Source organism: Fusarium oxysporum, chromosome 14 (genome assembly GCF_000149955.1).
Source record: "Fusarium oxysporum f. sp. lycopersici 4287 chromosome 14, whole genome shotgun sequence".
Classification (NCBI taxonomy): domain Eukaryota; kingdom Fungi; phylum Ascomycota; class Sordariomycetes; order Hypocreales; family Nectriaceae; genus Fusarium; species Fusarium oxysporum.
In genome coordinates, this window is record NC_030999.1 from 446,770 (window position 1) to 462,406 (window position 15,637).

The 15,637-nt window shown below is 48.9% G+C and overlaps 4 protein-coding genes across 4 annotated transcripts; 1 reads left to right on the forward strand and 3 right to left on the reverse strand.

The window, feature by feature from the left end:
• Positions 1 to 2,940: 2,940 nt before the first annotated feature.
• On the reverse strand, positions 2,941 to 5,041 carry FOXG_14201 (uncharacterized protein; the record flags this gene model as incomplete). The annotated part of the gene is made up of 3 exons (XM_018394268.1): positions 2,941 to 3,601; positions 3,698 to 4,702; positions 4,797 to 5,041. 3 exons carry the CDS (start codon positions 5,039 to 5,041, stop codon positions 3,133 to 3,135), a joined length of 1,719 nt encoding a protein of 572 aa, XP_018253879.1. The 3' UTR covers positions 2,941 to 3,132.
• Positions 5,042 to 6,147: 1,106 nt separating this feature from the next.
• On the reverse strand, positions 6,148 to 7,485 carry FOXG_14202 (uncharacterized protein). The gene is made up of 3 exons (XM_018394269.1): positions 7,185 to 7,485; positions 6,774 to 7,129; positions 6,148 to 6,722 (listed from the first exon to the last, which is right to left on the reverse strand). Exons 1-3 carry the CDS (start codon positions 7,393 to 7,395, stop codon positions 6,465 to 6,467), a joined length of 825 nt encoding a protein of 274 aa, XP_018253880.1. The 5' UTR covers positions 7,396 to 7,485; the 3' UTR covers positions 6,148 to 6,464.
• A 1,766-nt stretch (positions 7,486 to 9,251) lies between these two features.
• FOXG_14203 (uncharacterized protein) lies at positions 9,252 to 9,943 on the reverse strand. The gene is made up of 2 exons (XM_018394270.1): positions 9,777 to 9,943; positions 9,252 to 9,726 (listed from the first exon to the last, which is right to left on the reverse strand). The coding sequence occupies exons 1-2, from the start codon at positions 9,880 to 9,882 to the stop codon at positions 9,521 to 9,523; spliced, it is 312 nt and encodes a 103-aa protein (XP_018253881.1). The 5' UTR covers positions 9,883 to 9,943; the 3' UTR covers positions 9,252 to 9,520.
• A 2,881-nt stretch (positions 9,944 to 12,824) lies between these two features.
• Positions 12,825 to 13,346, forward strand: FOXG_14204 (uncharacterized protein; the record flags this gene model as incomplete). The annotated part of the gene is made up of 2 exons (XM_018394271.1): positions 12,825 to 12,990; positions 13,069 to 13,346. The coding sequence occupies 2 exons, from the start codon at positions 12,825 to 12,827 to the stop codon at positions 13,344 to 13,346; spliced, it is 444 nt and encodes a 147-aa protein (XP_018253882.1).
• Positions 13,347 to 15,637: the final 2,291 nt, after the last annotated feature.

The following is a 15,637-nucleotide window of genomic DNA, read 5'->3' on the forward strand; positions in this document are numbered from 1 at the left end:
AGACGGTCATGGTCAGTGGGAGGCGCGGCAGTGACCACGCTGCTGTATGTAGGCTTGGGGGTCACAGGTCCGGAGCAGGAGAGCTCTCGTTTCCAAAAACCGAGGAAATCATCGGCAAATTGCTGAGCGAAACGTCGTTGCGGTCCGGTGACGAATTGCTGGGCCGCTTCTTCAAACTTGGCGCAGAAGGCCCGGAACACCATCAGCTTGGTGTTGTACTCTTCCGCGTGTTCTCGTGCGAGATCGTTGGCTGATTCAACGATAGAGATTGGTCGTTGTTCAAAAGTGGATACGGGACTGGCACGTTCAGCTCCTTCCGTAGCTGTGGTGGTGGTGGCGGCGGCGTTGAGTGGTGAGGATGGTGTCTGAGCCATCCGGCCGGGAGCAGGTGAAACACCGATAGTGCCGTTGACGACTACCGGACTGTTCTGTAAGAAGGCTGCACGGCTCCCCGGTTCAGGTTGATGGGAGTGTGGATCCCCAGATCGAAGGGATCCAAGGCAGCGGGCGATCTCGTCGAAGACGAAGCCATCGCCGCGGCTTGCGACTGCGCAAAGCGCAGATTGGAATGTTTGTTGTGCACTTGTTAAGGATTTACGTGTAGACAGGGCCACTTTCTTAACACTTGTATGCCAAGAAAGTGTGATGACAAAGGAAGGTGCAGTGATGGTAAGTATCAAGCTAGAGGGGTGATGGTGAGCGGCTGTAGGGTAGTTCCGACAAATGTGGAGCAAGCGTTATGGTGGTGGGGGGCTGACAGTCTCGGTACACCTGGGCCATAGTTTAGCAATGTCTGGAGGTGGAAGACGCTGGCGCGAGTCCAAGTTTGGGAACGAAGCTTTTACGCGACCTTGTGTTGATTGATGTCTTAAGTTATCTCTTGTGCGGGGTATTCCATCCCGCAGAGTTACTTAAAGCATAAGTGATCCATCGCCTTACCCCACTTAGCGTTGTTCTGAACGCGCTTTGCCTTGGATGCCTTCCACATCAGACGCGTAGCAAGTGGCGGCTTAAATGACTGCGGACGTTTCGCGTCGGCACCGGCATCTCCGTCAGAAACGGTGCAGCTGGTACCGTGGTACTCGTCACACCAGACCTTGTTATCTCTGAAGTCAGTCATTGCATTGAGTACACGAGAAGCGCTGGCTAACAGGAAAGTACCGACTCGGATTTTTTTAGGCGCCCTTGACAGGGGCCAGGCCATCCTGTCCTATTTCCATTGCACGGACGACGAGGACGGAGCTTTCCGTGCGTTGAAAACGCTCGATCCAGCCTGACACTTGAGACATGGTGTTGAGGAATGGACTGTAACCCGTCCAGCCTAGCCTAGCCAGGACTAGCCTATTATGGATCCTCGGCCTTTGTTGCTGATTGGTCAGAGATATTTTGTGCCTTTGGGGTCGACAACATTCGAACCTGCGGCCTTGGGAAACAGCCTCAAATTCGTCTGTGACGCTGATCACTGCGCCACCGCTCTGTTCATCGCCGAATGGCTAGCTGTCGGCTCAAGAATTCGTCGTCAAGGCGAACAGGCCTATGCCACAACTCCAGCGAGCTTTTGCGGTTACGAGTAACAGCTGAGGGGACTCTTTTGTTTACCACCACTCGAAAAAGCAACCCACGTTGGCAGTACATACATAGCTCGTCACTGACATATGAACCATACCGCCAATGGCACAGTACTGGAAAGGAGTCCTATATGGTATAACTTCACAAGCCCTGTATGGCTTTGCGGCAAGGCAACCGACAAGGCAGACGACGACCCTGTCTTTTGTATCCTTTCACTTCTCTTTGACAGGAGTTACGCGAACTGGAGTCGCTGTTGCATGCGCTGCAACCACATATCTCTTCAATGTGGGAATTTGGCTGATTGGCAGCCATCGACATACAAAACTTCAGGATATAAATACTACTGCCACATCCCCCATCTTCCTACATTCGAAGTCTCCTTGTTCTAGTTCAAGACACATACACTATCCACCTTCCATCAAAAGACTTTGATCAATTTTCTGTTTCTCTCTGAAACTACTCTATTTCAACTAATCACCTAATTTCCACCATTTGGACCTTGGTCGGAAAAGGTGAAAACAACCGATGGGCCATAACCCAGGGGCTGTTGTAGCCGATTCTGGCACCCAGGTTGAGGATGGCTGGTGAGTATCCGGAATAGAGAGAGTTGGATGCGGAGCGACGGGAACAGGACCATACGTAGATGGAGGATACTGAACCGGCAGATCAGAAGGCGAAAGATCCATTGACGATGCCAAGCTCATCAGAATATTTAGTCCAGTAGAGGAGCGCCTCTTTTGAGGGCGTGACGGCCAGTTGTCGTAAAATGGGTGCTGGATGTGACGGAAAGCAGGGCTGAGATCTGAGATTTGTCGGGACCAAAAGGAGGTTCCATTTAGCTTCCAAGCTAGCGTTGGGGCTGAAGATCTGGAAATTAAGGCTTTATTGACAGGTGACGGAAAATAAGCTCCAAATTTGCTGACGCGACTTGCTGATTTCACATGGCACGGGCATGAGTCACGTTGCGAGGACTCGGCTGTTGGCTGCTGAAAATGATGAACTGATAAAGTAAGCCGCGGCTGAAGTACTGAAGCAAGCCAAATGACGCAGTTCAAGGCATCAAAACTGTAGTGAGTGTTGGTGATGTCGCGTGATATTGACTTGGCTTTGATAGCGACAGTAAGGGCTGCCCTCTGAGGAATAATGAAATCGAGCGCCAGAGCGTAACGGAGTCTCTAATACTGAATTTTGATTCCCTTTGAGAACTTACTCCCGTCACGCGGATTCGTCAAAGAAGACCCTCGCTACCTTACCATGTTGACTACGATGTCGTATCTACTATGAAGAATTTAGGGGTTCAGATTAACATTGCTGCGGAGGGACCTGGTCTTAAATTGTCCTCATACTGGCACACCCAAAATCCACGTGGAACTCCGCAACTTTTGGCCGATGAACGCGGTGTTCTTCCAACGGGCTCATGGCCCTCAAGTACCCGGTAAACTGTCGAATAGGTCTCAATTTGTGGAGTGTACCCGTCATCCTGTTAATCTTTCTCGAGACATTGCTGTGACATCCGTCACATTATAGGTCTAATGTGTATCGTATAGTATTGGACTGGTGCATCTACCGAGTCTTTGTGTCCTCTTCCAACCTGCAGGCATTCTCGAGCATGGTGGTCCAGTTTCCACTTTTGCCCGCGTGGCTGTGCTTGACATGCTGTCTGAAGTGGTCCGCTCGAAAGAACTTCTTGGACGAGTTGCACTCTCTGAATTTGTGTACCTCTTGAAGGTGTCTCATACGCTCATCCCAGTCTTGGTCTGTCGCGTGTCGAGGGGGATTATCGCCGCTCAGGGCACCCGTACCAGGGCCAGGACCAGATCGCGGAAACTCATCACCGCAGTAGCCGCAGGTATCAGCTTCGCCAGGCCTGGTTGTCGAATTGTGAAAAGCCTGATCGTATCCGGAGAGAGCTGAGCATGACCACGAATGGCGACGCACATGGAGCGAGTTTTTGTGACGCTCTGCCTCGTTCTTATTCTTGAAACGGTTTCCGCAGAATGAACATTCGTATCGCCTTTCAGCCTCGTGAGCGCTAGTTGCTGGTTAGCAAAGAAACGTATACGACAAATCCTAGAATCTCACGCAGCCTCATTTGAAGTAGGGCTGCTGGGCGTGAAATCTGACTTACTTGAGCTCCTCGAGCGTCTCGAACCTCTTGGGCCTCTTGGGGCAGCACTCGCACATAAAGAAGCGTTGCACTGTAGTGCCGCCGGGCTTCTGCACCTCTGTGATCTTACGAGTGCTAGCACCCGAAACGGTTCTAGAGTGAATTGATCCCCGGCCAGAAATGGGTGTTCGAGGGCTTGGTTTGAGTGATACGGGAGTTTTGTAAGGCGAATTGCAAGACGTAGGTGAGATGCCGCCAGGAGATGGGCCCACAGGTAAACGCCGGCCGAAAGAGTTGGCGGTCGCAAGACCAGCAGGGTGCATTGACATTGACATGATTGATAGGTATGAGTTGGATCGTGGAGTTGAGACCGAAGGCATGGTAGCGCCTCGAGAAGGCGAAGTGTATCGACCTTGTGGAGGTCCACGGGAGCTCAGATCACGCCGGCGATACGCATCTGAAGGCATAGAGAGCTTATGCTCATCATTGGGGCTAGCCGCCCGCCTCTTTTGACTGCCAGGCGTATAAGCATCGTCGATGTGAAGTCGCTTGAGTGACTGTCTATCCTCCATTTCCATATCCTCTGCTCTCACAAATTCGTAACTATTTGTTGAAGTAGCGTGGTCACTGTTATTCCGCTTTGTGCGTGTTCGAGGTAAACGGTCGATATCTGAGCTGTCGTTTGGCGATCTATCACCATGATAGAACGGTGTGCTTGGAGGGGAGATGGCGGAGTGAATTGGTGTGTCGGTCAACCTTGCGGGAGACCCTAGAACACCCCGTGAATGGATAGGTAGTTGTACGTGTACACTCATGGCTGGAGGGAATCGACCTTCTGCAGAGGGTCTTCGAGAAACGAGCTCGTTGGCCGATGAGCTGAGAAGTGATCGAGGAGGCGACTTTTCCAAAGGCCGACTAGTTTGATCGAGCTTCTTCTTGAGATCATCACCATGTATATCGGCAGGGGAATGGAACTGGAAGCGGTTATGGAGACGGCCAAAACCACAGAGAATAGAACCTCGAGACCTACGGTTATCAATGTTAGTTTTTGTACCCAAAAAGTGCTTCTTGCAATTGAAAGCCTGAATTGCACCAATGGAAGGTGCGTCACAACTCTTACATATCTGTTGATAAGTAACTAGCATAGCTCTCGCCTCGGTCACCAAAATCGCTTGTGTTGCCTCTTCGCTGATAGCTTGGACGATCTTCATGATACGATGAATTCATGCTTCCATAACCGCTTGCAAAAGAATCATGAGCATGTTCCTGCTTTTCCCTCATACTCTCCGCCAAAGCGCTAGGTTGATCGAAGCCAGGACATCGAGGAGGAGGTAGTGGTGGAGGAACGTCGTCTCTTGGTGACATACCAGGACAGCGCGGAGGAGGTATCGGCCGTGAATGGTCGCGTTGTGTTGGTAGCTATATGAATTCGACACTTGGAAGTCGATAACAGCAGTTTGGTGAAAATAGTGGAGTGGGAGTGAGGCCAATCAACGGTTATTTCGTGTGATGTTGGTTGTGCCGGCATCTCCTTTCTCACAGCCGGAATCGACGCTTTTAACGATCGGCAAGCGTGCACCGTTGGCGCCAATAAGAATGGCGTCGGAAGTGGGGGTTCATTTAGACGCTGTCGATCGCTGGGGCAGACGGATTCGCGGGTCCTAAGGCAACACAGGTCGTAGTGGAGAAGCTGAAAATTTTGGGGCCGTGGATGTACTGGAGTACATGGGGAATGAGGTAGGCTTGACAGCCAGTGCGGCAAGCTAGCGGCAACGGAGCCCCGGATGCAGCGGTGTGCCTTGCTAAGCACGGCCTAGTCGTTCAGCGAACTGATAACATTCTTGTGGAGTTTTCATACGCAGGCTCGCGACAGCACAAGTGGGTCTACCCGCCTCCAGCCCTAAAACGCAATGCAGGTACAGGTTTCATGCGAACCACATGGACATGGCAATCTCTGACGTCATCTCGATCGCTTCTCGGTTTTGCGACGGCAGAAAGGTGCATCCAGTGACCCCTCACCAAGCATCCACAAGCTGGGGGGAGAGCAAAGTACCTAGTATCTAGAGTTGATGTTCCCGTGCCCAATACACAACAAGTGACCTCGAATCGCGGGCCACCAACATTTATCCCCTTCAGGATTCACGGTAGGAGAATGGATAATGCATATATGGAGCTCGTGGCAACCTTGACCGGGGCAGATCACCCATAATTGCCTTGCAGTAATACAGTATGTTGTCGCCGGCGACTATTATTCTCCCTTGAAGAAAATCCCCAGCCTCTGATAGCCTCTGTACGGCGCATCCCCATCTAAACTAGGCCGCCACTCCGTAGCCACATTAGTTGTTCTTTCCTCTGTTGTCTCGTATTGTGAACCGCTCAAAGTAATAAGCTGATTGGACCAAGTGCCTTGAACACAGCCGTTGGAATATAAAGGCCTCCAATATCCAACGAACCAACAAGATCGTGCTCTCTTCCTTTACGCCCATCAACTGTCATGCGACTTTAGAGGTGAGCTATCATCAATATCATTTAACTCGTTGACACTGGCGATTATCTCGACTATAGACTTTCAGCTTCTCTTTCCCTTGTCGCAAGTCCATCATTCGAAGATGTTTTGTCCATTTGGTCATCCTTTGCCGGCTATTCCGCATTGTATTACTTTTATATCCGTAGGCCATCAATTACTACCTCTCTTTTTCAGCCCGAAAAAGCTTTTGAAAGAAAATGAAAGAACATCCCATGTCTCATGCCAATGTTATGCTACCTGTGACAACAAAGTCTATCAACTTCAACGATTGCCTCCATAAAGCCTTGAGCACCATTGTTGCAACATTTGCATCTTCCAAGCTGCCATCGCTGCACCTTGCGCCATTTTCATCATCTGCTCTTTCTTCTGTTCGATTCCAAAAATTTCTCGAAACTCCTTGGTTAATATTGTTCCGTCTGCAATGAGTTTCCCATCATGTATCCATACGTAGACTCCTTTTTTTTCACTCAAGGACTCTACCTCTACGGTATTGTGATGAGAACCATTTGTAATCAAAAACTGCATAAGATCAGCAAGTGGAGATTTCGAAAAGGTTGAGAGGCTGTGTACCATGCCATGGTTGTACATCACTTCAAGATTGGTCTTCTGCAGGTGTGTACCTGTTTGGGATTGTAGGGCTTGAATCAACTTCTTTCTCTGTTCGGTATTGCGGATCTTCAGCACTGCATGATAGGCCAGTTCGGCCTGCTCTCTCGATTCCGAGGTCGTTACTTTTATGATGCCAACAGGCTCAAACTGCAGAGTCCAAACTTGAAAGTCATACTTCCCAGGTCCTGAACAGAGAACCCCGCTTGTACCGCGAGGAACAATGAAGCGCGACGCCACTTTTATCCCATCTGTCCAAAAGAAGCTTGGCTCAAATTCAGGATTATTCGTTTGTGTAACGCCAGGATGGATAGTATTACCTGCAGCATTATATGGTAAGCATTACATCCTCATCTTTGGAGTATCCATTCGTACCTTCCAAAAACTCTCCGTACGTGGAACATCCACCATTTACTGTTGTTGCGTTTTCAAATATGCCAGTCACACCAGGCTTCAAAGGCATAAATTGCACACTGCCACTGACTTTGAAGGACTGATCGTCAATACGCCTATCCCTGACTTCGAGGGACAGGCTGCCATCATGTCTATTGCTGACTTCGCGGCACAGGCTGCCATCGCTTTCCATTGTGGTGATGAAACCCGATCTTCGGGAGATTTGACAACGCACCGGAGTTGTTGTTATAGTCAATTGGTGAATGATGTATTTGGAGCTTGTGGGAGAACTTGTATGAGATGCTATGGGATATGTCTACCTTTTATGCCTTGTTGCTTCAAGAACTGACCGCTTCTTTGCTATTGCCGATGCACGATTGACACCTACTCAGTTATGTAAAGGGAAGGTGTTTTCACTGTGATGAGGCCCGACACGGCTGGATGGCTGGCCTGCATGCTAAGACAGTATCTCTCAAAGCACACCTTAGGGGGTATACCGACCCATGTAATTAGGCTATAGGGTTCGTACCCAGGAGGGGAGGTTGGCCATCCGCTTGGCCTTGTTGTTGACCACTTACAAAGCGGTGTGGTATTTTTTATCTAAACAATCACGCATGCTTCGATCAGAAACTCCAAGGCAACCTAGCATTCAGAAGCGGTGTCCAATATTCTCATCGCAATCTCCATGGCAGTTAATGCCGCGTGAACATCTGGATATGAGCGTTGGTAGTCAGGCCAGGCATGTCTGGGTCCAGTAGAAAATTGGCTGACCTGCCTTTGCCCGTAGTCAACTTTTCGATAGCGCCTCACAATGTAGAATCCATGTTTGTGAGAGTATATGATCTGGTATATTTTCTCCTACAGTCCCTTGCGTCAGTCACTGAGCTTTTGTCTTCCACCGTCTTGGTTCCGCTCCTGGCAGCGATGGGAGTCAGTGAACTTTGAGGCCAGAAACAAGCCTGGTGCTAGTGTTGCCTGCGCTTCCACGTGCATCTCGCTTCAGTCATAGCCCTAGCCGAGTTATAAGGTACCATGCGAGTGTCGTCACTTCTCAGCCTTGTTCTTTAGGTCAGTGCGTATGGCAGAGGCGTTGAAAACAGGCTCTGTGGATACAATGCGGTGTCTATTTCTTGTCGATCTCAGCGCTTTGTGACTTGAGGGATGTGGAGTCAAACGCTAGGGTTCAGATGCCCCTTGTCAGGTGTCCGAGCTTAGCGCGAGGGACAATCAGAGCCTCAAGACGTATGACAAGCCCAATTTTGCAAGATGAAAGCCGATTTAAATGACAATGGCCTTGAGAATTGATGGATACTCATGTTGATGAGATGAACTAGAAGTCTGTCATTTCGGTCGAGAAACGCCTGGGAAGTATACGTCGATGTAAGATCATACACAGTCACGAACATGTTTTCTGATGTTCTGTTATGTGTTGCACCTTAGATGACTCATTTCGCGGCCGTTTCGGCGATCGTGAAAAGAGCAGGTCGTCATTCTTGGCTCGTAGCACCCTTGTTCATCAAAATGGCATTAGGGATTACGCAAGCCAATTATGCACGGCACAGGGCAAAGCCTGACGACGCATGTCGCACTTCAGGGGTTCAGGATCGTGAAATTTAGGGGGCCTTACCAGCCTGTTACAGGCTACCAGCCTCGCTTTTGCGGCCCTTTTATTTTCATACACGACAAGGATTCAGAATAAACATGGGCCTCGGCCAGCCCAACTAGATCTTCATTATTGGCCGATCTCTCGCCGCTAATTGCACGGGCCTGTAGCCGGCGCAAACTCCAGCCCGAATTGTGGAGGACTCCGGGGAAACGGAAGAACCCTTGCTCATGCAGCGTCTCAGTCACTACCTAAACTATTGGGTACCTCCTCTGGTCACGTTTCTGTGCGCGGGACACTGATGTCTTCTCTTTGCGCTTCACATGCTTCGCTCAATGATACTGATCTGTCACATTCATGCCCAGGCTCGTTTCATATGACATTGCCAAATAGCGGTGTGCGTACCTCGCGACGATATTGCATTTATCTGATGGCTTCATGCTTGTCGTGGCAGCGCCAGCAGCTGTCACGCAAAGCACCACAACACATGCCAAATTTCGGTGGACAAAAATATGAACAAGTCTACTATGAACTCTGTGGTTACGAGTTCTCCATTGATGCCAGTTATGAGATAGGGCGAAAAATTATTCCAGTGTTATTCAAGACCAATACGTCACTATGCCGGGATAGATTATAAGAAAAGACAGATTTCGAATTGATTTGAGGCATAAACAACAATAGTAAGAAGAACCATTGACGGACTTTAGGTAAGAATTTATCCCACAATCCATTTCCATCCAAGGCTGCCTAAGAGGGTTATCGACAAGCCACATATGACCGCCGCACCGTCATTAGGCCGATATCGGTATAATGGGACCTGACGGACAAGGAATTCAGTGCGTTCGTAGCCACTACCCTTGTTCCTCGTAAATCTTTTCCACTGTTCCTGCGTCGGCTCTGTGCAATCTGGTACGACTTTGGCTACAGAACGTTAGATTATGAATCAACAGTATGCCATCATGAGCTCATACAATTAAAATACTGGAGTACAGCTTCTGGCATCCCACAATTTCGTTCATCTTCTGGATTAAAGATGACAAGATCCGTACTTTCGTAGCGCGAGGGAGGCACCGGCATGTTGGGTACGTAGTGACGATCACTGATGCGGCTGGAATACGTTTGTAGATTGATATGAATGACTTAACTATCAAAAATAAACTAGATAAGAGGGCACCTTATATATTCAGGGTGGTAAGCAGCGGTGTAGTTGTGGAGTCAAGTCTTGACAGCTGGTGAGGGAAAATATGCCAAGTGATTATGAACATGAGTGTCATCTCGCGTCAGACAGCCATCTAACTTCCCCATGCAACTGAGACCCCTGGCCTGTCCGTCCGTATTTCCTTTTCTTCTTCTAGCTTTCCCACCATATGAATGCTCTGCTTGTCTGTTTCGAATTCCATGTCTCTCTGTCTCTTGGCTTGTTCAACGGCATGTTATATCCTCCATGAAGGGCTCTCCATAATTCAAGGATATGACTTTTTGTGGCCATCAGCATTTAGTGAAAGCCTTATTTGTACGGAGTCATAGAGTAGGAAGGTTGAAACGGACTTGGTGCTTCTTCTGCTTTGTTGTCTTAATCATCACTGGTTCGCTGTCACCTTGTCACGTCACAAAGACATATAGTTACCACGGGTCGATCTAGTATACATGCATAGAGTTAGTTCAATAACGATTCCTGCCGTGATGCGGACAAGCCACATCCATTCAATCCTTCATTTTCTGGCCGTTAGAGCGACTATGCCAAGCATCATAGTGCCAACCTAACAGCAGCCTCACTCTAGGCTATGTACAAGGATAGGTAGCGGTGTAGCTGCTAACCCCCGGTAGGCGCGGTATACGTGTTCACAAGCTAGTGTACTGTGTAATCGCTGGAGGGTACCTCTCCTCAATACCTTTTGTGAATGAAATTTTCGGACTTACCCTTGCCCACAGACTTCAGGCCACGGGACGAACCTATCGGGTTTCACCCCTCGAGTTTGCTGAGGTTAGTCTTACAAGGACCACCACATAATCTGGCGACCCGCCAACGGCTGAAACGGGAATTCAGGGGTACAGATCCACAGTTGCACTGACTTCTCGTGCTCTACCGGTATATGACTATACTATGGGGCTCTCCTCGGCCGACAAACTGATATGGCTCCTGGGGGTGTGGCCTATGCACCTGCCAGAAGGCGCTAAAGTCCTTTGAGTCAATCGCCATGCATCTCTAGGAAACATTACATGTCCTCGGCTGAGTGTGCATGGTCGATCAATTATAAGAGATCGGCTCACTTTGTGCGCCCGCCTACGTTAGCTCGGACCCCTGTCTTGTCAGCTTTCAACCCCCCTGCGGACCTGGCGCACGTATCCAGGTTCAAACCCCTCGCTGCTATGATTTTAGGGCCAGTAAGACGAGGCAGGGTCTTTCATCAACGACCTCATATTAAGGTAGAGGTTTTTGTTGTCTCACCTGTCTCGACAGACTTGATGGCCCTGGTTGCGCCTTCGGAGTGGAGTTGCAAGAATCAATGGAAACAGTGCCATATACAAAAGACTCCAAACCTAAATTGCCAATCCACACTGTTAAATTATTCTGAACCATCAGTTGCAACTAGACTCCCTGTGCCCCTCTGAAATTTCAAATTCACCTCGTGTGACCCGAAACAGCCGGCTAGTCTGTTTCTCCTTCATGTCTGACACAAACCTACTGTCAGAACTGTCAAATCATAAAGCTGGTGTGACTGACCGCTTGTAGTGTCTTTCTAGGAGGTCCTTGCGATAAAAGCGCCTTTGGCATATTGGACATTCGAACTTAGGCTCTCGGTGTGAAGACTGATGCCGCCTGCCAACTAGTGAGCTCTTTATCTCTATTGTATCTATAAGTTTTACCTCAGATGTTCAGCTCGAGTGTATACCTGATTTTGTTCGTAATTAATTACCTGTCGTGGTTCAATTAGAGAAGAGTACCTTTTGGCATTCGCCGCAAACATGGACTGGCTTCCCTTTCTTCGCCCTTGATACCTTGCCTGTGGGCGTAGTCTGTTCGGCGTCGGCATTATTCATTTCAAAAAGTCCCTTGCAAAGCGAGCAAAACAACGTACGGAAATAACAGAAAGCTAACAGATATTTAAAGACAGACTGCCTATCACTCCTGTGGTTGCGCAAGTCCCTTCCCTCAAACAGGGCCCACTTCAGGTGTCGGACCAGGCTTGCTGCGTGGCGTGGGCGAATCGTATCTCATCATTCCGTCGATCTTAAAAATAGAGACAGCGCTAATTGACGCTAGCATGGGTCTGCGTTGTGGGTCCAGTCTTATGCGAAGTAGACCCCAAAATTGGTGCCCCTCTAACGGTTCTTTTTCAACCCACTGGTATGGCCTAAGGGTTGAGTTTTCAACACGAAGCTAAGAAGTAATGACTCGAACAACGCTCTACAGCTTGACCAAGATAGACGTCACTTTCCAGTCTCCTAGAGGTGGTAACATGCACCAAAGCTCAGCTGCCTTCTATGCATGATAAGTTGATGGGATCGAAATTGGACGGTGTAGCCCACGCAAATCTGCACAGCCATTGAGAGTTCCTCCACTGCAGTCGCATTGAGGGCGTTGTTACAGCTTCGATGACGAGGCACCGAATTGACCTTTACTGATATCTCATTAGCTGGTTGCGGTGTTGCCCGATAGCGGGCCAAAACTTTACAACCAGTACTACTGCATGACCAAACTTCTAGATGATGGGGGGCTGATAGGAGAAGATCGCCGCTGATGTAGCTAGCGTGGGCCAGCTGCCTGGATATGTGCATACGATTCGTCACCAAAAGATCCATGCTGGCCTGTGCTCTGATGCAGTCTCGGCATTTTCTATGAAACGATGCTCCGCATGGGCGGAGTGAGAATGGCCCTTCATCCCCTTATTACTGATAGCTCGCCCTGAACACCCACGTTTGTATTTTTGCCTCGTCAAGTATTGGGGGCAACCAGTAAAGAGAAAAAAGACAACGCAATTCCATTAATTTCTCAGTTACCTGCCAGAATAATCGACATGGAGTCACGCAGTATCCGAGCTGCCTTACCGGCATTCGTGCTTTTTTTCCTGCTAAGTTTGGTCGAGCTGATCAACGACACCATGGTATCAGCACGTAATCCGCATTGGCGACCTGGATTTTGGGATGCCGGTACCGCAAGAGTGATTGTGGCACAAGTATCCAGTATGTTCAACCCTTCATACCTTGCGCAACTTCACTTTTTTCCCTAGCCTTAGCCAGCTGTTCTAAACAAAGGGCTAGATATGTCAAGCGCCTACATACTCGGCTCCTCTCTCCGCACACTGTCGCCCCATGAGGCCATCAGATTGAATATTGGGAGCATTCTTCTTGCAACTATTGCCACATATGCGAGCTGTAAGGCTGTTACCCGTGTCATTCCCCCGTACACCGATGTTGACAAGAGCAGCGTGTTTTCTTCCTACCTGGACGCACTTGAATGCTGTGGTTGGCCCACTAGCGAAATTCTGGGGCGGAGGTTCTTACGCTTCAAAGTTCCTCACTCTCACTGTGCTCCATAATCGGAACACTCCTTGCGCTCGGTATCGTCCCTTCTCGTTCTCTATAGCGTCATCAAGAAATACTAAGCATCTCCTAGAACAATATACTCTCATACGGCAGGTTTCATTACTGTCCTGGCCCAAGTTCTCGGTCCCATTCTGGTCGCTAGGCTCTCACGGCACAGTTCTCACTGGTCTGGACTTATGGCTGGACTTATGGCTGGAGTTTTGTGTCTTACTGCAGGTTGCATCGCTATGTTCCTCGACGGCACGAACTACGCTACCCATGAGCTGAGCCAGGATGAGTCTGATTCTACCACAGATCCCTTGTGGTCCGGTAGGCAGGACTCTCACCAAGGTAACAGCCATCCAGATGATGGAGTTGTATCTCTCGTGGGGCTTTTGAAGATATGCCTGGGTCTTAAGGCGCCCCCGAGAGGGAAAATCCTGACGTTTGCCCCTTGGATCTTTTCCTTCATTGCTATTTCTCAAGCATCTCGGCCCCTCTTTGCAACATATACGCAGCACAGATGCGGTTTGAGTCCTACAGAGGTACGTACACTACTCTTTTAATGTCGTAATCCCAATCATCGAACTTAACTTGCAGCCAAGGCCGACAATTTATGGCTTCTTAGAAGCGAGATAAGCCTGTTCATCTTCGGTGTCTTCTTACCCTGCCTGATTTCTATGGAAGAGCATACGAGGGTATTTTCCAACAACATCAATTTAACTATTGGTAGATGTAGTGTGATCTTGATGGCGTTGGGCGCGATCATGATCAGTGTATCAGAGTCATCACTTGCCATTACCATCGGTTCGTGTTTTCTAGACTTCTTAAACAATCTTATTGACGACAATGAAGGCCTTATTATCAATACCTTTGGCGTATCATCAAACCTCAGTCTGCTTTGCTTCATAGCCAACCGTCTCTCAAGCTCTGCTGTAGGGCCTGTCCTGATGTCCTTCGCACTATCCGAGAGCGTAGGATCATTGGTCGGTATTGTGATTATCTATCCAACTTACCAATGGAGCATAGACGAAAAAACGTCATTCTATTCTGGGAGTCTCCTTTACGTCTTTTGCGGCGTGAGTGTCGATCTTTACCATACTTACATATCCTCATGTACTCACTGGAAGACCCAGTTAAACTACGCCGCCATCGCTGTGGTAATTGGGCGTTTCTTTGGGGAATCACATCAGCAAGAAACTGAAGCTTTATTATCGAAGTATGGCTGACCCTCCCCATTCCTAACATATGGGCACTGATAGACTGTTTGAGTCCCAGTTAGTCACGAGTTTGTGCGAACATGTAGTGAAATACTACAGTGCATCCGTGCTGGTTGATGGTAAGCTGAGACGTATAGATGAGTGCATCGTTGCACACGCAACGAGTTCTGGAAGGTTCTAAACTCTCCGTTTGTTGTACGAAGCTCGAAGTTTTCGTTCTTGGAATCGTATCCACGGTTGACTGTGATATCGGCGGAGTTGCGCGTTTAGTGATGTGAATCAAGAGGAGGGATTGACTTTTGAACAGCCAAACTCGTTTTGCCAAGGAACTACCAGATAAGAGAAGTAAAAGAGTCAGGATTAGGGGCTGACTTTGATAGCACACACTCATTCTCACAAAATACATTATTTCTGTCAGGAAAGCCTAACGATTCTGTGCACTAGGCAACATGTAGGAGTCACAGAGGCATCAGGCTTTGGCCGTTGTTCAAACTGGCTTAGGTGTACTACTTTAGGGTCAACTGCCCGCTGGTTGTCTGCAAAGTCACACAGGCTCCCACGTAGACCCACTGCATAAAGTTAAGTATCATCGGCTGCCTTGACCTTAAGACCTAGAATTTCTCTGTCGCTACATAATCTCCGCCTGTTGACCCCTGACACAGTAAGTTGGTATTACTTACTGGCAAGGGCTATGCACGTACCACTTCCAATCTCGCGCGCATGAACGCTCCACGGAATTTTCCCTGCCGACCTTTTCTTAGTGGAAGTGTTTCAAGGCAAGTGGAAGGATTGGTGGGGCTGTCAAGGTGACCAAGCCGAGGCTCTCACCGGTAGCGTCATTCCTCAAGCAAGATGCAAACATTTGCATCCCTGTGAACTTTTTCGCTTTTAAATATTTCCTAGTTAGGATGTCTAGGGTCTGCTCGGCCAATTATATCAACCGTACTGACAGCCGCGAGCCGGGGCTGATGATTGATCACGTCACGACTAACTTTACTAGCGCACCCATGGTGTTCGAAATATGGGGTGCTTGTCTCTAATGCCGCGTGCAGGATAAGCGACCTGTGGGCCTTTGACCCTCTGTT

Bases quoted from the DNA above. Each gene is read 5' to 3' on its own strand.
- FOXG_14203 (XM_018394270.1), bottom strand. From the start codon at position 9,882: ATGCCGGTGCCTCCCTCGCGCTACGAAAGTACGGATCTTGTCATCTTT. The intron at 9,727-9,776 runs GTATGAGCTCAT...AACGTTCTGTAG, and splicing joins TGTACTCCAGTATTTTAATT to CCAAAGTCGTACCAGATTGC.
- FOXG_14202 (XM_018394269.1), bottom strand. From the start codon at position 7,395: ATGGAAAGCGATGGCAGCCTGTGCCGCGAAGTCAGCAATAGACATGAT. The intron at 7,130-7,184 runs GTACGAATGGAT...ATAATGCTGCAG, and splicing joins GTACGGAGAGTTTTTGGAAG to GTAATACTATCCATCCTGGC. The intron at 6,723-6,773 runs GTACACAGCCTC...GATCTTATGCAG, and splicing joins TGATGTACAACCATGGCATG to TTTTTGATTACAAATGGTTC.